Raw genomic sequence first — 23,435 nt, 5'->3', positions numbered from 1 at the left:
GTAGCTTTACGAGGTTATTTTGTCCTGGTTTCTTTTAAGAGAGAGATTGAACGATCGTTACCAAGCTGGTTAGTTAAGACACTTGAGTAACAGCGAGGCATGCCTTAGGTTTATTTTAATGCAGACTGAATGGGTGTGGCCAGCTCTCACAGATTAGGATCTCTGGGTTTTGGTTTCTCAGTAACATCAAAAACTATAGCGGTCTCAACAGAGTTGGAAGCTTCAGGGAATGTCTCCTGTCTGCTACTCTCACTGAATTTTCTCTTGATGCTGTCACATTGCATCTGGAACAGACCCTTTATATTTCCTTTAAAATAATAAAACATTAGAAGCAAGGCTATTGCCTTCCAATATTTCGAGGGGCTCTGGTGTGGCCCATCACACTAGACTCCTTCTCTTCCTGAGTAATAGGCTGGAGGCACTGAATGGGTTGTCCCTGTTCTTCTCCAAGAGTGTCAATGGGCTGAATGACTTCCTCATATTCCTGTGAAGTGCTGAATGAACTCTTATTTTACTGTGGCAATAGGCAGTGCAGTTACATGAATGTTACTGACACGTTAACAGCACAACCCTCAATGGAGTCTGGGTCTTGCTGCACATGGACACAGACCAGTTCAGGAGCTGAGGGGGGACAAAATGTTCTGAACATTGTGGAATCTTCAGTGACCATCCCCACTTCTGATCTTATTTTGGTGAGGGTGGGGTCGGGAGACATTGATGAAACAGCTGAAGATGTTTGTGAAGAGGAAGCTACCCTGAGGATCTCGCACAGAGGTGACCCAGGACTGAGATGATGAACATCTTCCTTTGTGCCATGTTTGACCCCAAACACTGGAGAGTTTAGTCTGATTCCCATTAAGTCCAGTTTTGTTAAGCTCCTTGATGTCAACAGAAGGCAACCACTGCCTTGATATCAGGGCGAGTCCACTTTACCTGAACCCTTGTCTCAACCTCTTTTGTTCATATCAATAAACCATGATATAGGAGCAGCAAGTGTTTTCATCAAACAGGTGGGATTCAATGTCAGGATTTCTGTTCTCAAGAGTGTTCGGGGAGTGAGATGACTGAAATTATTTGAAGAGGAGTTAGATGGATATTGATCTGTCAGAGAGGTGAGGGCTATGAGGAATTGGGTGTTAAAGACAATTTCAGACCGAGAGCAGATCAGCCACAATCTTAGTGAAGGACAAGGCAGGCTTGGGGAGTGAACGACCTGCCCCTGTTTCTGATGCTCTCACATTCTGTTATTGGAAAGGTAGTGGGTGTTATTTTCATGAATGTTATGTTATTACATATTGCAGTCAGGGAGACCAGAGGATTTTGTGAGCTATCGCTGGGTGAGGTATGTGGGCTGTATTACAGTGAATCTGGGTCTACAACATGACCAACAAGTGAAGCACAAGTTGCAGAGAAGGGAAGCTCTGTAAAGAGAGATGAGGGGCCTCTTTCATAAACAGCCTGGGTTTTCCAATTACATTTCCCAAATCACCTCACATCGTGTGTGACAGTCTTGAGAGGCTGAATAGTCTCCTCTGTTTCTGTGCACCAGGTTATAGGAGTAAGTAGCCTCCAACTGCTCCTGTCTAGCAGGTTTGATGGGCTGAATGGAATACAGAAAAATGGGACTGAAGAGCAGGAGTGGGTCATTAGATACTTTGAGCCTTTTCCACCAGACACTAAGATTGTGGCTGATCAAGTTGGGGTCTCAGCTCCACTTTGCTCTCTATATCCCATTATCCGTGACTCACTTCTCTGTCAAATATTTACCTAATGCAGCTTTCAATCAATGTGAGCATGGAGGCACGATAAACTTCCAGTGAAGAGAATTCCCACTTGAAAGGTCCTTTCAGAATTATTCGTCATCCTTTTTATAGAATCAGAGCGTCATGCAGAACGGAAACAGACCCGTTAGTCCAACCTGTTCACTCCGATCAGATATCAAACCTGATCCAGTCCCATTTGCCAGCATTTGACCAATATCCCTCCTCTTTCAGATACTTTTTAAATGTGCGATTGTAACTGCCTTCACCACTTCCTCTGACAGCACTTTCCATACACACACCACTCTCTGTGTGTAACATTTACCTTCAGGTCCCTTCTAAATCATTCGCCCTCTCCCCTTCAACCTATGCTCTCTTGCTCTGGACTCCCCTACACTGGGGAGCAGAACGTGGCTGTTCAGAATATCTATGCCTCTGATGATTTTATAAATCTCTATAATGTCACCCCTCAACCTCTGACACTTCCAGGGAGAAACACCTCACCCTAATCAACCTCTCCCTACAGCTCAAACCTCCAGTTCTGGAACATCTGTGTCTAAATCATTTCTGCAGAAAACCGAGTTGCATGCAGTATTTTTAAAGTGGCCTCACCAACATCCTGTACAGATGCAACATACCATCACAACCCCTATACACAATGCTCTGACTGATTAAGGGAGATGTGCCAAATGTGTTCTGTCCCACTCTGTCTACCTGCGACTCCACGTTCAAGGAACAATGTACCTGCAGCCCTATCCCTTTGTTTCACAACACGCCCCAGGACCTCACCATCAAGTGTATAATTCCTGCCCTGGTTTGCATTCACAAAATTCAAAATCTCGTATTTATCTAAATTAAACTTAATCTGTCACTCTTTGCCCTTTTGTCCCATCTAATTGTGGTCTTGTTGTACTCTGAGATAATCTACTACACTGCCTTTCTGATGTAATCTGTAAACTTAGTAACAATGGCCCCAATATTCACATCTAAATCCTTTACATAAATGATGAAATGCAGTGAACTCAGTACTGATTCTTACAGCACACTGCTGCTCACAAGCCTCCAGTCTGAAAAATACCCCTCTTCCTTCAAGCCAATTGTGACTAGCTTCCTCTCTATCCCATGTGACCGAACCTTACTCATTTGTCTACCAATCAGAATGAAATACTTGCTATGAAGAGGGGCTGAGTAGGTTAGGTTTATTTTCACTGGAAAAAAAGAGATTGAGGGGGGACTTGATTGAGGTTTACAAAATCATGAAGGGTATAGACAGAGACAAGCTTTTTCCCAGAGTGAAGGATTCAATAACGAGAAGTCGTGCATTCAAGATGAGAGGTGGAAAGTTTAAGGGGGATACACACGGTAAGTACTTCACACAGAAGGTGGTGGGCATTTTGAACGTGTTGCTAGCAGAGGTGGTAGAGGCAGACACGGTAGATTCATTTAAGAAGAGTCTGGACAGATGCATGAGTAGGTGGGAGCAGAGGGGTACATATGCTTAGGAATTGACCGACAGATTTAGACAGTACATTTGGATCGGCTCAGGCTTGGAGGGCTGGAGGGCCTGTTCCTGGGCTGTAAATTTTCTTTGCTCTTTGTTCTTTAAATGAACACCTTGCTGAGGTCCATATAGACAATATCTACCAAACTGCCTTCATCAATCTTCTTTGTCACCTCTTCAAAAAACTCAACCGATTTAATGAGACATGATTTCCCATGCAGAAAGCCATGTTGTCTACCCCGATCAGCCCTTGCCTTCCCAAATGTATGTAAATGCTATCCCTCAGAATCCCCTCCAACAACTTACCCACCACTGACGTCAGGCTCACCCGTCTATAGTTCCCCGGCTTTTGGGTCACTGTTTCCTTTTCTAGTCCCACTCTTCCACTGCTCACAACAAATGTTAAATATAACCAGGTTGGTGAGATGGCCGATGATATCGGTCTCACACTGGGTCAGGGTCAGTTTTAGGAACAAGTCAGGCTAGTTACTTTAATCTGCTAAAACAACACGTTTATGATCCAGGGCAATGTTACTCAAACTATGATGGAAAGATGAATGGCAAACTGTTTGAGTATTGCAAATATATAATCAATAGCTTGGAGAGGGTGGACGCTAGGAAATTGTTTCCGCTAGGCGAGGAAACTAGGACCCGTGAACACAGCCTTAGAATTAGAGGGGGTCGATTCAGAACAGAAATGCGGAGACATTTCTTCAGCCAGAGAGTGGTGGGCCTGTGGAATTCATTGCCGCAGAGTGCAGTGGAGGCCGGGACACTAAATGTCTTCAAGGCAGAGATTGATAAATTATTGATGTCACAAGGAATTAAGGGCTACGGGGAGAATGCGGGTAAGTGGAGTTCAAATGCCCATCAGCCATGATTGAATGGCGGAGTGGAATCGATGGGCCGAATGGCCTTACTTCCGCTCCTATGTCTTATGGTCTTATGGTCTAATGGTCTAGTACTTCCCTTTCTAAACACACACACGCACACACAAACACAAACACATGCATACACACACACAGACAGATTAACAAAATTTCTGCAATTTTAATTTGAAAGAACTTTGTCCAGATATTAATGGAACTCATGACAAAAGTAAAAATTGAGGTTGTCTAAAACATTTTTCTGCTTCTGAAGATATTGTACTCATATAGCTGCTAGCAATGGGATTCCATCCTGGGAGAGTTAGATTTGGCTGCATTCCCTTTGCTTTAGGCAGTGAGTAGATTCCAATGAATTATGGTCAGGGAGCACCCAATGGGTAGTACGGTGGTTAGCACTGCTGCCTCACAGCACCAGGGACTTGGGTTCGATTCCAGCCTTGGGTGACTGTCGGTGTGGAGCTTGCACATTCTCCACTTTCCTGTGTGAGCTTCTAATGGGTGATCCAGTTTCCTACCACAGCTCAAACTGTGTAGGTTTGGTGGATTGGTCATGCTAAATTGTCTGTAGTGTTCAGGGAATTCTAGGTTAGGCGCATTAGTCAGGGGCAAATATAGGGGAATGGGTTGGGAAGGTTGGTATGGATTTGTTGGGCCGAAGGGCCTGTTTCAACACTGCAGGGATTCTATAAAAATAAGAATGGTAATGATGACTGTAGAGTTTGTTTTAGCTTGCACACATTGCTGTGGTGAGGGACACTGAAGGAGGGAGAGTGCAATAGGCCGTTCCTTCTCAGGAGGATTGCATTTTCTCCCTCTCTGAGTTGAATCACATAAAAATATCATCCTTTCCCAAACTGGACCCCATGTGAGGTCTCCTTGTACATTGTCGAACTATGTCTCCATCACATTCCCTGTTCCATGTAGGTGCATCATTGGTACTGTCATACACAGAGCCATATCCTTAACAGAAAATGGTCTCGATCAATTTGAAATATGTTTACATTGCCCTGCGTCATGAAAAAAATAAAATATTTAATGTATTGAGAATACCTGTGTTAAAATGAATGCATTTTTTTAACAAATACAGAAATTGCTGGTAAAGCTCGGCAGGTCTGTCAGTACCCAGATGCCTTTTACATGCTGCATTTTGTGGGCGGCACGGTGGCACAGTGGTTAGCACTGCTGCCTCACAGCGCCAGAGACCTGGGTTCAATTCCCGCCTCAGGCGACTGTCAGTGTGGAGTTTGCACATTCTCCCCGTGTCTGCGTGGATTTCCTCCGGGTGCTCTGGTTTCCTCCCACAGTCCAAAAATGTGCAGGTTAGATGAATTGGCCGTGCTAAATTGCCTGTAGTGTTCGGTACAGGGGTAAATGTAGGGGAATGGGTATGGGTGGGTGCGCTTCGGCGGGGCGGTGTGGACTTGTTGGGCCGAAGGGCCTGTTTCCACACTGTAAGTAATCTGTAAAGTTGTACCAGCCTCCACCACTTCCTCTGGCAGCTCATTCCATACACACACCACTCTCTGTGTGAAAAGGTGCCCTTTAGGTCTCATCAAACTTTTCCCCTCTCACTTTCAAACAATGCCCTCTAGTTTTGGACGCCCCAAACTGGGGTAAAACCCTGACTACTCACCCTATCCAGGACCGTTCCGATTTTATAAATCTTTACTGCTGCGAAATGTGACTTCAATCAACACGAATAACTGGACTTTCAGTCATCCTGGGCCTAAATTCTGAAATTGCAATACTGACACCTCTTCCTTCTCCATCAAGTCACAATTTTAAATCCATTTTAATCAGTTTGTTCAGATGTATCATGAGACACATCTGTGGGCTTTACACCCAGACCTTTGTGGCCAGAGGTAGGGACACTAGCAATACCCATAAATCTGTAACAGTATTTTCCTGTGTGTTTGCTCATCAGCCTGGTTTGACATGCTGTGTCATACCTCTGCAACAGGCAGGACTTAAATCCAGGCCTTCTAGTCTAGAGCTAGGAATGCTACCACACAAGTTCAGGAATTGGAATCAAATCCAGAGTTCTGGCTCAGAGGCAGGTACACTACCCACTACACTACCATACCCAGATTTTGGGTTATATGTTATGCCCACTTTCAGCTCGATGTGGATTTATTACAATCAGTTTACCATTACTGAACTACACAAAACACTTTGTATTGTTAAGCAAATGCAAGATATTTGTCTCAACTGTAGGATGTTGAGTGTACGTGCTGTGCCATCGAAATTAACTATGAACATCTTTAATCGCTATTATCTGTAGTCTGGAATATTAGGGAAAGAAATCCTGCAGCCACACTCAGCCCAATGAAGGGTCTCAAATGGATATTTATTACTGAACAGCAGAGACGAAGGAAGAGCTTAATTTCTGGTCCCACAACACCGATCACTCTTAACCAACTCTAACGTGCGACTCCCCTCTTCCTGGCCGGTGATTACTGTCCAGCCTCTCCTCTCCACTGACTGTGTCAGCAATCTGTCCCTCCTCCCTCTAACCACACAAGGCAAACCAAGCTCAGGGTCTTTGTGAAAATCAAGGCCGGAGTGTGCAAGCATCCTGGAGAGGGATGGGAATTTTAAAATTGAAGGGGGAGGGGGAGGTGGCAGTAATACCACACACTGGGCTGAGGGGTAGCAGATGGAGTTTTAATTGTATTTGGTAAATCAAAGAAGAGCAGGACCAATACAATTAAAAGTAGAGCCTTTGGCAATGTTGTAGAACAGAGACCTAGGCCCTCAGGTATAATTCTTTAAAATTTGCATCTCATATAGATAGCGTGTTTAAGAATGTGTTTAACACACTTGTCTTCATCGGTCAGACCTTTGAGTATCGGAATTGGGACGTCATGTTGAGGATGTACAGGACATTGGTGAGACCTCTTCTGGAATACTGTGTTCAGTCTGGTCATCCTGCCCGCTCATTCCATAGGCACACCACCCTCTGGGTGAAAAAGCTGCCCCTTATGTCACTTTAATATTTCCCCTCTCACTTTAAGCCCATATCCTCTAGTTTTGGTCTCCCCGTACCTTAGAAAACACATTGACTATTCACTTTGATATTACTGACCTTGATATTCTTAAGCTGGAGAGGGTTCAGAAGAGATTAACCTGGATGTTGCTGGGAAAGGAGGGAGTGAGCTATAAGGAGAGGCTGGATCTTTTTTCACTGAAGAATATGAGATTCTGCAGTAACTTTACACAGGTTTATAAAATAATGAGGGGTACAGATAAGCTGAAGGGCTGATGTCTTTTCCCTAGAGTTGGGGATTCAAAACTGAGGGATAATTAAGGTGCAAGGAAAAAGATTTACAAAAGTCATGAGAGGTAATTATGTTAGACAGAATCTGGCTTGGGTGTGGAATGAACTTCCAGAGGAAGTGGTGAAAGCGGGGACAGTTACAACATTTAAAGGACATTTAGATCAGTCCATGGATAAGACATCAGTTTGGATGGTGCTGTGAGCAGCTGCCCTCTCCCTCGCCCTCTCTGAATGAATCCCTGTTGGTATTCACCCTTTGCCAATGTCTGTGCAGTGGCGTGGGGAGGCCAGCAGAGGGTGGCATTGCATCACTTTAAGCCCCACAGAGACTGCCAGACCTGCCCCACACAGAGACACACAGATACACACACAGCAATTGTTAGGACACAACATTGAGCTCATCTGGTAATTTAAACTAAACATAAAGAAATGCTCAATTTGCCTTGTAAACTGGTAAAATATGAGGGACAGAGAACTCCCAAATTCCACTGTTTAAATAAAAATACCAATTTTTTTTTTCACCCTGAAACTGAACATTTTACATCAACTATTCACAACTCGGAGAGCTCATTTCTCTTAATTGCTTATTACCCTACTCCAACTCTACAGCAATATACTGTTTCAAAAAGACACGACATTAACATTACATAAACGTAATTTCAAAACCACACAGCAGCTGACCTCACACCAATATCACTTTTTCCCAACTTTCCTGGGAAGCCTGTCTCATGTTACAGGATGCTATCCAAGTGTTTACATTTCAGCATTCTGTAATCTGGGAACACATCATTCCATGACACTGCCTCTCAGTCTCCCCCTCTCTGTCTATACCCCAACCCCTCCCATGTGGTGATATTTAAACTGATTCCCCCGCCATCTCTCTCTGGCAGTGATGTTCACACCCACAGCACCCCCTTGTCAGGGCACAATGGAGATAGGGAGCTGTAAATGGGTGGGAGCTGCACATCCCGTCACTTCCAGCATGGGCTGCAAGTTTCCCCACGCTGGGCAGTGATTTATCACAGTGTTACTGAGCAATGCACTGGTGTGATGTACACAGCTCTACATGCTGGGAGGGTAACTGCTCCTGGGTTACAGATCAATGTACTGGGGTGGGGTACACAGTCCTACATGTTGGGAGGGTAACTGCTCCAGGGTTACAGATCAATGTACTGGGGTGGGGTACACAGTCCTACATGCTGAGAGGGTCACTGCTCCTGGCTTATAGATTAATTCACGGGTGATCACTGCGCAGGTCGCTGTGGTGGTCAGACTATCTGGTTGAGTTTTATAGATAACACACTGCTGTGATCTAAACAGCTCACTGCCCTGGACAGATATATGGTCTGGGTTCATAGACCAATGCCCTGATCTGATCTGCGCAGTGTTCCACTCTGGACAGATCGCTGGATTGCATTGATCAGTGTAATGGATGAATCTGGACAGATTGCTGGGTTGTACTGAGCAGGACACTGGCCTGGTCTGCACAGTGTTCCACAGTGAACTGATATCCCCTCTGGGTTGATGGTATCTGGGCTGGTTCTGTGAGGTGGATTGAGAATGTGGTATATCTAACCCTTTCAGCTGATCTGCCAATGCCTTTAGTTCCCATTCCTGAGATTGGACCCTCCGTCTCTCACCCCATTAATGTTACAGTGTTCCCAGGGACAGTACATCATGTTGGTGGGGTGGGTAGGGGGGAAAGGTGATGGACAGGTCAAGGAGTTCCCCGGAACGTTCTGTCCCCAACATTCCATAACTGCCATTCCCCAGAACGTTCTGTCCCCAACATTCCATAACTGACATTTCCCGGAACGTTCTGTCCCCGACATTCTATAACCGACATTCCCCGGAACGTTCTGTCCCCAACATTCTATAACCGACATTCCCCGGAACGTTCTGTCCCCAACATTCTATAACCGACATTCCCCGGAACGTTCTGTCCCCAACATTCTATAACTGACATTCCCCGGAACGTTCTGTCCCCAACATTCTATAACTGACATTCCCCGGAACGTTCTGTCCCTGACATTCTATAACTGACATTCCCCGGAACGTTCTGACCCCAACATTCTATAACTGACATTCCCCGGAACGTTCTGTCCCCGACATTCTATAACTGACATTCCCCGGAACGTTCTGACCCTGACATTCTATAACTGACATTCCCCGGAACGTTCTGTCCCTGACATTGTTTGTGAACGGCCGGACGTCAGTGAACTGAACAAACGATAAGATCCCGAGGGAAGAGATCCCGTTCCAGGGAGAAGGAGACACTGTTCCGAAGACCCCTCAGGCAGTTAAAGGGGTGAATACGTTTTCTCTACGTTCACATTTCTCCACGACACAGGATCGACCACAATTTAGACCAAAATACAGGAATTACCAAACTCCGTTTATCTTCAGGAAACTGGGAGAGAATCCTTCAGGACAGCAACATCCCCACCCTCCGTATTAGGAACTAGGAAGGAGTGACCTGTGTCTGCTCTCGAGTGATCGAGTGTGTGGGAATGTTCTAGAAACCATCTGTCCTTATGGATGTGTCTCTGTGTGATTGGGGAGGGAGGGTTTCTTGTGGTTTATGTCACATTTTTGTCAGTAATTACGACCTTCCCATTTGTTATTCCCGCTCCAATTGTTTTAATAAATCCCTGAATACAGGGGCACATTTGAAAATCTCACTGGGTCCCCGATCAAACGGGTCCCTTTGCCTCCAGGCTCATGGATAATGGGTTTGTTTTCCTTCCTCACAGTTAACGTAGTGACCATCTACGTCCTGCTTTATAAAGATTGTGGATTGTCTCCATGTGTCAGACGTTACCTGGGGGCCATGGCAGCGGCGGATCTCCTGGTCATTATCCTCGACCTGATCCTGAGACACATTCCCATTGTTTATTGGGAACAGTTTTATTTCCTGAGGGTCTCCGTCCCCGTGTGTAATATCCACGCCGTCCTGCTTTATGCAGCCACTGACTGCTCTGTCTGGTTCACCGTCACTTTCACCTTTGATCGGTTTGTGGCCATTTGTTGCCAGAAGCTGAAAAGTAAATATTGCAGTGAGAAAACGGCGGCTGTGGTTCTGGGAGCAGTGACTGTGCTGAGCTGTTTAAAGGACATTTCCTGGTATTTTATGTTCACGGCTCGGTATTGGCTGGGGAACGACCCCTGGTTTTGTGAGGTAACATTCGCTGTTTATGACTCCATTGTCTGGGTCACAATCGAGTTCCTCCACCACATTCTAACCCCGTGTGTCCCATTTCTCCTGATTCTGCTGCTCAATGTTCTCACCGTCAGACACATTGTAGTGACCAGCAGAGCCCGCAGGAGACTCCGCGCTCACACCAATGGGGACGCTCAGTCTGACACAGAAATGAGAAACCGAAAAAAATCCATCATTTTACTGTTTGTGATCTCGGCCAATTTCATCCTGTTATGGTCAACGTTAATGCTGTATTCTATATGGAGTCGGATGTGGGTGTTTGGGTATGACTCTGTGTATCTCGATTACTTTGTGCTGGAATTGGGCTTCATGCTCCAGCTCCTCAGTTGCTGCACAAACACTGCGATTTATGCCATGACCCAGACTAAGTTCAGGCAGCAGCTGAAGAATGTGCTGAAATATCCCTTCACCCAGATCCATCCATCCATCAAATTCCCGCATTAATCAATCCATCCGGGATTTTCTCATTTCAGTTCAGTGTTTCAGTGATGGGGCAGCCTGTCGCTATGGTAACAGACTGAGGGTAGCGCTGGGATGTCCATCCTTATCCCACAGGGTGGTTACAGGGAAACATTTCAATGCTTCTCACAACTCAGGGGCCGGTGAGAAAAGGCACCATCCCACTGACTGTGTCCATCACTTCCATTTGTAACCAATAAAAATGTTGACTAAAGCGTGCCGAGCAGCAGAGTGAGCGATGTTGTTGTGTGTCTTTGTGTTGGAGAAGCTGAGCTGGAGAGAGACAGACTCAGCCCCAAGTCCTGGTCCTCAGGGAAGGGGAGGGCACCGCGCCCTGAGCTCAGGAGCTGGGTTTAACTCCCTCTGACACCCCCCTACTCCAACCTGGCCTCCCCATTTCCTCTCCCCGACTCTTCCTCCTCAATTCTCTCCCTCTCTCTCTCTCTCTGCACACTGTCTCTCTCTCTCACCACCTCTCCCTTTCACTCTCTCTGGTCCCCTCTCAGACACCCCCCCAACCCCGGTTTCTCCACCTGCCTCCACTATTCTTTCTGCCTCACTCTGCCCCTCTCTCTCTCACACCCCAACATGAGTTTCTCTACCTGCCTCCATTCTTCGCTCTCCCCCTCACCCTCACTCTCTCTCTCTCCTGCCGTCTCTGTCTCCCTCCCGCAATTCCGTCTCTACCCCAATTTCCCCACTTCCCACATCTCTCAATCATCTCACCCCCACCCCCCACACGCAGCCTCACCACCAACACCCAGTCTCTGGGTTCGAGGGAGAGGGAAGGACCAGGGAGACAGAGTGTGTCAGAGAGAGAGGAAGGGCAGGACAGGAGGGAGAGAGATTGAGTCAGAGAGAAACGGGGAGAGAGAGAGACCAAGGTAGGGCCATCGAGAGTGGGAGAAGATGGAGAGAGAGCAAAGGAGCAGGGAGAGACAGAGGGAGAGAGAGAGGGAAGGGAGAGATAAGGTGAGGGAGGGAGAGAGAGAAATAGGGGAGGATATAGTGAGAGAGGGGTCAGAGAGAAGGGGACAGAGAGAGGGGGGACAGAGAAAGGGGGGAGATAGAGAGGGCGACAGAGAGAGGGGCACAGAGAGTGGGGGGAGATAGAGGATGTAAGAGAGAGGGGGACAGAGAGAGGGACACCGAGAGTGGGGGAGATAGAGTGGGGTCAGGGAGAGAGGGGGTCAGAGAGAGAGGGGGGACAGAGAGAGAGGGGGACAGAGAGGGGGGGAGATAGAGGGGGGTCAGGGAGAGAGGGGATCAGAGAGAGGGGGGGGCCAGAGAGAGAGGGGGACAGAGAGATGGCGACAGAGAGAGTGGGACAGTGAGAGGGGTACAGAGAGAGAGGGGGACAGAGAGAGAGGAGGGCAGAGAGAGAGGGGGGCAGAGTGTGGGGAAGATTGAGGGGGACAGAGAGAGAGGGGGACAGACAGAGGGGGACAGAGAGAGGGGGACAGAGAGAGAGGGGGTCAGTGAGAGGGGGGAAAGAGAGAGGCGGGTGGGAGGGTGAAGGGGCAGAGAGAGGGCGACAGAGAGAGGAGCACAGAGAGAGGGGGATATAGAGGGGGACAGAGAGAGGGGTACAGAGTGGGGGGGAGAGAGGGGGGTCAGAGAGAGGGGGACAGAGAGTGGTGGATGGAGAGATGGGGGATAGAGAGAGAGGGGGGACAGAGAGAGAGGGAGCAGGGAGAGGGCGACAGAGGGGGGCAGAGAGCGGGGGAGAGATAGACGGGACAGAGAGAGGGGGACAGAGAGAGGAGGCAGAGACAGAGGGGGCAGAGAGAGGGGGACAGAGAGAGAGGAGGCAGCGAGAGAGGGGGGCAGAGAGAGAGGGGGACAGAGATAGAGGGGGACAGAGAGGGAGAGACAGTGAGAGAGGGGGACAGAAAGAGAGGGGTGACAGTGGGAGAGGGGGACAGTGAGGGAGTACAGAGAGAGGTGGGTGGGAGAGAGTGGGGGTAAGAGAGTGGGGGAGATAGAGGGGGTCAGAGAGAGAGGGCGGCAGAGAGAGAGGGGGGCAGAAAGAGCTGACAGAGAGAGGGGCACAGAATGTGGTGGAGATAGAGGGGTCAGAGAGAGGGGGACAGAGATGGGGGAGATAGAGGGGACAGAGAGAGGGGGACAGAGAGAGGGGGACAGAGAGTGGGGGACAGAGAGGGGTACAGAGTGGGGGGGAGAGTGGGGGTCAGAGAGTGGGGGACAGAGAGTGTGGGGATGGAGAGAGTGGGGGACAGAGAGAGAGGGGGACAGAGAGGGGGGCAGAGAGAAGGGGGCAGAGAGAGGGTAACAGAGAGGGGGTCAGAGAGTGGGGGAGATAGAGGGGGTCAGAGAGAGAGGGGGGCAGAAAGAGGTGACAGAGAGAGGGGCACAGAGTGTGGTGGAGATAGAGGGGTCAGAGAGAGGGGGACAGAGAGGGGGGAGATAGAGGGGACAGAGAGAGGGGGACAGAGAGAGGGGGACAGAGAGTGGGGGACAGAGAGGGGTACAGAGTGGGGGGGGGAGAGAGGGGGTCAGAGAGAGAGGCACAGAGAGTGTGGGGATGGAGAGAGAGGGGGACAGAGAGAGAGGGGGACAGAGAGGGGGCAGAGAGAAGGGAGCAGAGAGAGGGTAACAGAGAGGGGGTCAGAGAGCGGGGGAGATAGACGGGACAGAGAGAGGGGATAGAGAGTGGGGGACAGAGAGAGGGGGACAGAGCGGGGGGCAGAGAGAAGGGGGCAGAGAGAGGCTGACACAGACGGGGCCAGAGATAAAGGGGAACAGAGAGAGGGGGACAGAGAGAGGGGGACAGAGAGAGAGGGAACAGAGAGAGGGGCACAGAGAGAGAGGGGGACAAAGAGGGGGATACAGAGTGGGAGAGAGAGAGGAGGACAGAGAGAGGGGGCAGAGAGAGGGCGACAGAGAGGGGGTCAGACAGTGGGGGGAGAGAGAGAGGGGACAGAGAGAGGGGGACAGAGAGAGGGGGGGACAAAGAGGGGGATACAGAGTGGGAGAGAGAGAGGAGGACAGAGAGAGGGGGCAGAGAGAGGGCGACAGAGAGGGGGTCAGACAGTGGGGGGAGAGAGAGAGGGGACAGAGAGAGGGGGACAGAGAGAGGGGGACAGAGAGAGGGGGCAGAGACAGAGGGGGCAGTGACAGGGGGACAGAGAGAGAGGGGGCAGAGAGAGAGGGGACAGTGAGAGAGGGGGACAGAAAGAGAGGGGTGACAGAGAGAGAGAGGGGGACAGTGGGGGATACAGAGAGAGGTGGGTGGGAGAGAGTGGGGGTCAGAGAGTGGGGGAGATAGAGGGGGGCAGAGAGAGAGGGGCAGAAAGAGACGACAGAGAGAGGGGCACAGAGTGTGGGGGAGATAGAGGGGTCAGAGAGAGGGGGACAGAGAGAGGGGGACAGAGAGTGGGGGACAGAGAGGGGTACAGAGTGGGGTGAGAGAGGGGGTCAGAGAGAGGGGGACAGAGTGTGGGGATGGAGAGAGTGGGGGACAGAGAAGGAGGGGGACAGAGAGGGGGCAGAGAGAAGGGGGCAGAGAGAGGGTAACAGAGAGGGGGTCAGAGAGTGGGGGAGAGAGACAGGGGACAGAGAGAGGGATACAGAGAGAGGAGGACAGAGAGAGGGGGAGATAGACGGGACAGAGAGTGGGGATAGAGAGTGGGGGATAGAGAGGGGTACAGAGTGGAGGGAGAGAGGGGGACAGAGAGTGGGGGGATGGAGAGAGTGGGGGACAGAGAGAGGGGGCAGAGACAGAGGGGGCAGTGACAGGGGGACAGAGAGAGAGGGGGCAGAGAGAGAGGGGACAGTGAGAGAGGGGGACAGAAAGAGAGGGGTGACAGAGAGAGAGGGGGACAGTGGGGGGTACAGAGAGAGGTGGGTGGGAGAGAGTGGGGGTCAGAGAGTGGGGGAGATAGAGGGGGAGAGAGAGAGAGGGGCAGAGAGAGAGGGGACAGTGAGAGAGGGGGACAGAAAGAGAGGGGTGACAGAGAGAGAGGGGGACAGTGGGGGGTACAGAGAGAGGTGGGTGGGAGAGAGTGGGGGTCAGAGAGTGGGGGAGATAGAGGGGGAGAGAGAGAGAGGGGCAGAAAGAGACGACAGAGAGAGGGGCACAGAGTGTGGGGGAGATAGAGGGGTCAGAGAGAGGGGGACAGAGAGAGGGGGACAGAGAGTGGGGGACAGAGAGGGGTACAGAGTGGGGTGAGAGAGGGGGTCAGAGAGAGGGGGACAGAGTGTGGGGATGGAGAGAGTGGGGGACAGAGAAGGAGGGGGACAGAGAGTGGGCAGAGAGAAGGGGGCAGAGAGAGGGTAACAGAGAGGGGGTCAGAGAGTGGGGGAGAGAGACAGGGGACAGAGAGAGGGATACAGAAAGAGGAGGACAGAGAGAGGGGGAGATAGACGGGACAGAGAGAGGGAATAGAGATTGGGGGATAGAGAGGGGTACAGAGTGGAGGGAGAGAGGGGGGCAGAGAGTGGGGGGATGGAGAGAGTGGGGGACAGAGAGAGAGAGAGGGGGGGACAGAGAGAGAGGGGACAGAGAGGGGGGCAGAGAGAAGGGGGCAGAGAGAGAGTGACACAGAGGGGGCCAGAGAGAGGGGGACAGGGAGAGAGGCGGGTGGGAGAGAGAGGGGGTCACAGAGAGAGGGAACAGAGAGAGGGGTACAGAGAGAGAGAGAGAGGGGGACAAAAAGGGGGGATAGAGAGAGGCGGGTAGGAGACAGAGGGGGACAGAGAGAGGGCGACAGAAAGAGGGGGCAGAGAGCGGGGCAGAGGGAGAGGCAGGTGGGAGAGAGACAGGGTAAGAAGGAGGGGGACAGAAAGAGGGCGACAGAGAGAGGGGGCAGAGAGCGGGGGAGAGAGAGAGGCGGTTGGGAGAGAGAGGGGGTCAGAGAGAGGGCGACAGACAGAGGGGGACAGAGAGTGGAGGACAGAGAGTGAGGTAGATAGAGGGGGGCAGAGAGAGGGGGACAGAGAGTGAGGGGGACAGAGAAAGGGGGCGACAGAGAGAGAGGGGACAGAGTGGGGGAGACAGAGAGAGAGGTAGACAGAGAGAGGGAGACAGAGAGAGAGGGAGACAGAGAGAGAGGGGATAGAGAGAGGGGGAACAGAGAGAGAGGAGGGGATAGAGAGAGAGGGGACAGAGAGAGTGGGACAGAGAGAGGGGGGTCAGAGAAAGGGTGACAGAGAGTGGTTGAACAGAGAGAGGGGGACAGAGAGAGTGGGAGACAGCGAGAGAGGGTACAGAGAGAGAGGGGGACAGAGAGAGAGGGTACAGAGAGAGGGGGGGACAGAAAGAGAGGGTACCGAGAGAGACAAAGGGGCAGAGAGAGAGCGGGGATCAGAGAGAGAGGGGCAGAGAGAGAGGGGGACAGAGAGAGAGGAGGACAGAGAGAGAGAGGGGGGCAGAGAGAGAGGAGGAAGAGGGGGGGACAGAGAGAGGGGGACAGACAAAGGGGGAACAGAGAGAGGGGGATAGAGAGACGGTGACAGAGAGAGGGGGGCAGAGAGAGGGAGACAGAGACAGAGAGGGACAGAGAGAGAGGGGGACAGAGAGAGGGGTCGGCAGGGCAGAGAGAGTGGGGGCAGAGAGAGGGCAACAGAGAGGGGGTCAGAGAGCGGGGGAGAGAGAGAGGGGACAGAGAGAGAGGGACAGAGAGAGAGGGGGACAGAGAGAGGGGGGGACAGAGAGAGGGGGGGACAGAGAGACCGTGACAGAGAGAGGGGCGACAGCGAGAGAGGGGGACAGTGAGGTGGTACAGGGAGAGGCGGGTGTGAGAGAGTGGGGGTCAGAGAGAGGGCGACTGAGAGCGAGCGACAGAGAGACGGGGACAGAGAGGGGGTCAGAGAGAGAGGGGGCCAGAGAGAGAGAGAGGGGAGAAAGAGAGAGGAAGGACAGAGAGAGGAGGACAGAGAGAGAAGGGGACAGAGAGAGGGGTACAGAGTGGGGGAGAGAGAGGGGGTCAGAGAGTGGGGGGACAGAGAGTGGGGGGATGGAGAGTGGGGCAGAGAGAGCGGGAGAGAAAGGGGGGCAGTGAGAGGGGGATAGAGAGAGGGGGACAGAGAGAGGGGGACGGGGACCAGAGAGAGAGGGGGCTGAGAGAGAGGGCAACAGAGAGGGGGTCAAAGAGCGGGGGAGAGAGAGAGAGGACAGAGCGAGGGGGACAGGAGTGAGGGGGAACAGAGAGAGGGGGACAGAGAGAGGGGAACAGAGAGAGAGAGGTCGGGGGAGCAGAGAGAGTGGGGGCAGAGAGAGCAACAGAGAGGGGGCAGAGAGCGGGGGAGAGAGAGGGGACAGATAGAGGGGGACAGAGAGAGAGCGGACAGAGAGAGAGGGGGACAGAGAGACGGCGACAGAGAGAGGGTGACAGAGAAAGAGGGGGACAGAGAGTGGGGAAGATAGAGGGTGTCAGAGAGAGAGGGGGTCAGAGAGAGAGGGGGGACAGAGAGAGAAGGGGGCAGAAAGAGGAGACAGAGAGAGGGGGACAGAGACAGAGGAGGACAGAGAGAGAAGGGGTCAAAGAGAGGGGGCGACAGAGAGGGTGGGGACAGAGAGAGAGGGGGGCATAGAGAGGGGGAACAGAGAAAGGTGGGACAGAGAGAAGGGGGATAGAGAGACGGTGACAGAGAGAGGGGACAGAGGGAGACAGAGAGAGGGGTACAGTGTGAGGGAGAGAGGGGGTCAGAGAGAGGGGGACAGAGAGTGGGGGGATGGAGAGAGTGGGGTATAGAGAGAGAGGGGGGGACAGAGAGAGAGGGGGCAGAGAGAGGGTGACAGAGAGGGGATCAGAGAGCGGGGGAGAGAGAGGGGACCGAGAGATGGGGACAGAGGGGGGGACAGAGAGAGAAGGGGCAGGGAGAGAGAGTGGGCAGAGAGAGAGAGGGGGCAGAGAGGGGTGGTCAGAGAGATGGCGACAGAGAGAGGGGCGACAGAGAGAGGGGACAGTGAGGTGGTACATGGAGAGGCGGGTGTGAGACAGTGGTGGTCAGAGAGAGGGCAACAGAGAGAGGGGGACAGACAGCGGGGGAGAGAGGGGGCAGAGGGAGAGGGGGACAGAGAGAGAGGGGGGCAGAAAGAGGCGACAGACAGAGGGGGGCAGATAGGAGGACAGAGAGAGAGGGGGCCAGAGAGAGGGGGGGGCAAAGGGAGAGGAGGCCAGAGACAGGGGGGCAGAGAGAGAGGGGCAGAGAGAGAGGGGAAACAGAGAGTGGGGGAGATAGAGAGAGAGGAGACAGAGACAGGGGGGGACGGAGAGAGAAGGGGCAGAGAGAGAGGGGGACAGAGAGGGAGAGGGGCAGAGAGAGGGGGGGCAGAGGGGGGGACAGAGAGAGGGGGGACAGAGAAAGGGGGAACAGAGAGAGGGGGGATAGAGAGACGGTGACAGAGAGGGGGGGCAGAGAGAGGGAGACAGAGAGAGAGGGGGACAGAGAGAGAGAGAGGGAGACAGAGAGAGGGATCGGGGGGGGCAGAGAGAGTGGGGGCAGAGAGAGGGCAACAGAGAGGGGGTCAGACAGCGGGGGAGAGAGAGAGGGGACAGAGAGAGGGCGACAGAGAGAGAGGCGGACAGAGAGAGGGGGAACAGAGAGACGGCGACAGAGAGAGGGGCGACAGAGAGAGGGGGGGGACAGTGAGGTGGTACAGGGAGAGGCGGGTGTGAGAGAGTGGGGGTCAGAGAGAGGGCGACTGAGAGAGGGGGACAGAGAGCGGGGGACAGAGAGGGGGTCAGAGAGAGAGGGGGTCAGAGAGAGGGCGACAGAGAGAGGGAGCCAGAGAGAGAGGGGGCCAAAGTGATAGGAAGCCAGAGACAGGGGGGCAGAGAGAGAGGGGGAAAAGAGAGTGGGGGACATAGAGAGAGAGGGGACAGAGAGAGAGGGGGACAGAGAGACGGCGACAGAGAGAGCGTAACAGAGAGAGAGGGGGACAGGAAGAGGAGACAGAGAGAGGGGGACAGAGAGAGAAGGGGTCAGAGAGAGGGGGGACAGAGAGGGGGGACAGAGAGAGGGGGGCAGAAATAGGAGACAGAGACAGGGGGACAGAGACAGAGCAGGACAGAGAGAGAAGGGGTCAGAGAAAAGGGGGGACAGAGAGAGGGGGGACAGAGAGAGGGGGGACAAAGAGAGGGGGGCAGAGAGATAGGGGACAGAGAGAGGGTGACAGAGAGGGGGTCAGAGAGCGGGGGAGAGAGAGAGGGGACAGAGAGAGGGGGTCAGAGAGCGGGGAGAGAGAGAGGGGACAGAGAGAGGGGACAGAGAGAGGGGGGACAGAGAGGGGGGCAGAGAGATAGGGGGCAGAGAGAGGGCGACAGAGAGGGGGTCAGAGGGCGGGGGAGAGAGAGAGGGGACAGAGAGAGGGGCACAGAGAGAGGGGGCAGAGTGAGGGAGTGACAGAGAGGTGGTCAGAGAGCGGTAGAGAGAGGGGACTGCGAGAGGGGGATAGAGAGAGGGAGCAGCGAGAGAGGGGGCAGAGAGAGAGGGGGACAGTGAGGGGGTGAAAGAGCAGGGGAGAGAGAGAGGGGGCAGAGAGAGGGGGACAGAGCGAGGGGAACAGTGAGAGAGGAACAGAGAGAGTGGTACAGAGAGAGAGGGGGACAGGGAGAGGGGGACGGGGGTCAGAGAGAGGGGGGCAAAGAGAGAGGGGGCAGAGAGAAGGGGCAGAGAGAGGGGGCAGAAAGAGAGGATGACAGAGAGGGGGTCAGAGAGCGGGAGAGAGAGAGAGGGACAGTGAGAGGGGATAGAGAGAGGGGGACAGAGAGAGGGGGGCAGAGAGAGAGGGGGCAGAGAGAGAGGGCGACAGAGAGGGGGTCAAAGAGCGGGACAGAGAGAGGGGGGACAGAGAGAGGGGGATAGAGAGAGGGCGACAGAGAGAGGGTGCCAGAGTGAGGGCGGACAGAGTGGGGTGGACAGAGAGAGGGGAATAGAGAGAGTGGAACAGAGAAAGAGAGGGGGACAGAGAGAGGGGTCGGGGGGGGCAGAGAGAGCGGGGGCAACGAGAGGGCAACAGAGAGGGGGTCAGAGATCGGGGGAGAGAGAGAGGGGACAGAGAGAGTGGGGGACAGAGAGAGATGGGGACAGAGAGACGGCGACAGAGAGAGGGGTGACAGAGAGAGAGGGGGACAGTGAGGTGGTACAGGGAGAGGCGGGTGTGAGAGAGTAGGCGTCAGAGAGAGGGCGACTGAGAGAGGGGGACAGAGAGCGGGGGAGATGGAGGGGGTCAGAGAGAGAGGGGGCAGAAAGAGGCAACAGAGAGAGGGGGACAGAGAGAGAGGGGGACAGAGAGAGAGGAGGACAGAGAGAGAGCGGGGCAGAGAGAGAGGGGGACAGAGGGAGGGGGGCACAGAGAGAGAGGGGGGCAGAGAGAGAGGAGGACAGAGAGAGAAGGGGACAGAGAGAGGGAGGGACAAAGAGGGGGGAACAGAGAAAGGTGGGACAGAGAGAAGGGGGATAGAGAGACGGTGACAGAGAGAGGGGACAGAGAGAGAGGGACAGAGAGAGAGAGGGGACAGAGAGAGAGGGGGACAGAGAGGGGGTCAGAGAGCGGCGGAGAGAGAGAGGGGACAGAGAGAGAGGGGGTACAGAGAGGGAGGGCAGAGAGAGAGGGGGCAGAGAGATCTGGACAGAGAGACGGCGACAGAGAGAGAGGGGCGACAGAGAGAGGGGGACAGTGAGGTGGTACAGGGAGAGGCCAGTGTGAGAGAGTGGGGGTCAGAGAGAGGTCGACAGAGAGAGGGGGACAGAGAGGGGGTCAGAGAGAGAGGGGGTTAGAGAGAGAGGGGGGCAGAGAGAGAGGGGGCGGAAAGAGTCGACAGAGAGAGGGGGGCAGATAGGAGGACAGAGAGAGAGGGGCAGAGAGAGGGCGACAGAGAGAGGGGGGGCCAGATAGAGAGGAGGCCAGAGACAGGGGGCCAGAGAGAGAGGGGCAGAGAGAGAGGGGGAACAGAGAGTGGGGGAGATAGAGAGAGGGGCAGAGAGAGATGGGGGCAGACAGAGGGGGACAGAGTGAGGGGGGGCAGAGAGAGAGGGACAGGGAGAGGGGACAGAAAGAGGGAGGCAGAGAGTTGGGGAGATAGAGGGTGTCAGAGAGTGGGAACAGAGAGAGGTGTACAGAGTGGGGGAGATGGGATGTCAGAGAGAGGGGGACAGAGATTGGGGGGATGGAGAGAGATAGGGGGACAGAGAGGGGGGAGAGATAGAGTGGACAGAGAGAGAGGGACAAAGAGCGCGGGCAGAGAGAGGGGGCAGAGAGAGAGGGGGACAGAGAGAGAGGGGACAGAGAGAGAGGGGGACAGAGAGAGAGTGGACAGAGAGAGAGGAGGACAGAGAGAGGGGGGACAGAGAGAGGGGGGACAGAGAGAGGGGGAGACAGAGAGAAGGGGAGACAGAGAGAGAGGTGGGTGGGAGAGAGAGGGGGACAGAGATGGGGGAACAGAGAGAGCGGGACTGAGAGAGAGGGGGACAAAGAGGAGGGATAGAAAGATGCGGGTGGGTGAGAGAGGGGGACAGAGGGGGACAGAGAGTGGGGAGATGGAGAGAGTGGTGGACAGATAGAGAGAGAGAGGGGGACAGAGAGTGGGGAGATGGAGAGCGTGGTGGACAGATAGAGAGAGAGAGGGGGACAGAGGGGGACAGAGAGTGGGGAGATGGAGAGAGTGGGGGACAGAGAGAGAGAGAGAGGGGGACAGAGAGAGAGGGCGACAGAGAGGGGTCAGAGAGCGGGGAGAGAGAGAGGATACAGAGAGAGGGGGACAGAGAGAGGGGGACAGAGAGAGGGGGACAGAGAGAGGGGGGCAGAGAGAGAGGGGACAGAGAGAGTGGGGGCAGTGAGAGGTGGCAGAGAGGGGGCAGAGAGAGGGGACAGAGAAAGGGGGACAGAGAGAGAGGGGGACAGAGAGAGGGGGACACAGAGAGGAGGGCAGAGAGAGAGGGGGACAGAGAGAGGGGGCAGAGAGAGGGGACAGAGAAAGGGGGATAGAGAGAGAGGGGGACAGAGAGTGTGGGACAGAGAGAGGGGGACAGAGCGAGGGGATATAGAGGAGAACAGAGAGTGGGGGACAGAGAGAGGGGTACAGAGTGGGGGAGAGGGGGGTCAGAGAGAGGGGGACAGAGAGTGGGGGGATGTAGAGAGTGGGGGACAGAGAGAGAGAGGGGGAGACAGAGAGGGGTCAGAGAGAGAGGGAGAGAGAGAGGGGACAGAGATGGGGGAACAGAGAGAGCGGGACAGAGAGATAGGGAGACAAAGAGGAGGGATAGAGAGAGGCGGGTGGGAGAGAGAGGAGGACAGGTGGGGACATAGAGTGGGGAGATGCAGAGAGTAGGGGACAGAGAGAGAGGGGGGGAACAGAGAGAGGGTGACAGAGAGGGGGTCAGAGAGCGTGGGAGAGAGAGAGGACACAGAGTGAGGTTGACAGAGACGGGGGGACAGAGAGGGGGGACAGAGAGAGGGTGACAGAGAGAGGGAGAGAGAGTGAGGGGGCAGAGAGAGGGGGCACAGAGGGGGCAGAGAGAAAGGGGGACAGAGAGAGGGGGGACAGAGAGAGGGGGCACAGAGGGAGGGGGTGACAGAGAGAGGGGGACAGAGAGAGGGGCAGAGAGAGGGGGGCAGAGAGAGAGGGGGACAGAGAGAGTGGGACACAGAGAGGAGGGCAGAGAGAGGGGTACAGAGGGAGAGGGGACAGAGAGAGAGGGGGACAGAGAGAGAGGGGGGCAGAGAGTGGGGAGATAGAGGGGGTCAGAGAGAGTGGAACAGAAAGAGAGGGGGACAGAGAGAGGAGTCAGAGAGAGGGGGACAGAGAGAGGGGGACAGAGAGAGAGGTGGACAGATAGAGTCGGGACACAGAGGGGGGACAGGGAGAGGGGACAGAGAGAGGGGAAACAGAGAGGGGGGACAGAGAGAGAGGTGCAGATAGAGGGGGCAGAAAGAGGGGGGATAGAGAGAGGGGGACAGAGAGACGGTGACAGAGAGAGGGAGAGAAAGGGCGACAGAGAAATGGTGATAGAGAGGGGGGGAGAGAGAGGGCGACAGAGAAGGGGGAATGGAGAGAGGAGGGCAGAGAGAGGGGGGACAGAGAGAGGGTGACAGAGAGAGAGGGACAGTGAGAGGGGGGACAGAGAGAGAGGGGGACAGAGAGAGGAGGACAAACAGAGGGCGGACAGAGAGGGGGCCACAGAGAGAGGGGGGACAGAGAGAGGGGGGACAGAGAGGGGGAGAGAGAGAGAGGGGGGGCAGAGAGAGGGGGGACAGAGAGAGGGGGGACAGAGAGTCGAAAACAGAAAGGGGGAGAGAGAGGGCGACAGAGAGAGAGGGGGACAGAGAGAGGGTGACAGAGACGGGGGAAAAGATAGGGCGACA

The 23,435-nt window shown here is 53.8% G+C and overlaps 1 protein-coding gene across 1 annotated transcript; it reads left to right on the top strand.

Annotated features, from left to right (window-relative positions):
* Positions 1–10,186: 10,186 nt before the first annotated feature.
* On the top strand, positions 10,187–11,089 carry LOC148135951 (putative G protein-coupled receptor 139). The gene has a single exon (XM_087984254.1). It carries the CDS (start codon positions 10,256–10,258, stop codon positions 11,087–11,089), a length of 834 nt encoding a protein of 277 aa, XP_087840380.1. The 5' UTR covers positions 10,187–10,255.
* The last annotated feature ends 12,346 nt before the right edge of the window (positions 11,090–23,435 follow it).

Source organism: Chiloscyllium plagiosum, unplaced genomic scaffold (genome assembly GCF_037043375.1).
Source record: "Chiloscyllium plagiosum isolate Xiang-an unplaced genomic scaffold, Cpla_swu_hap1 HiC_scaffold_48, whole genome shotgun sequence".
NCBI classification, from domain to species: Eukaryota; Metazoa; Chordata; class Chondrichthyes; order Orectolobiformes; family Hemiscylliidae; genus Chiloscyllium; species Chiloscyllium plagiosum.
This window is presented reverse-complemented; position numbering and strand designations above follow the sequence as displayed.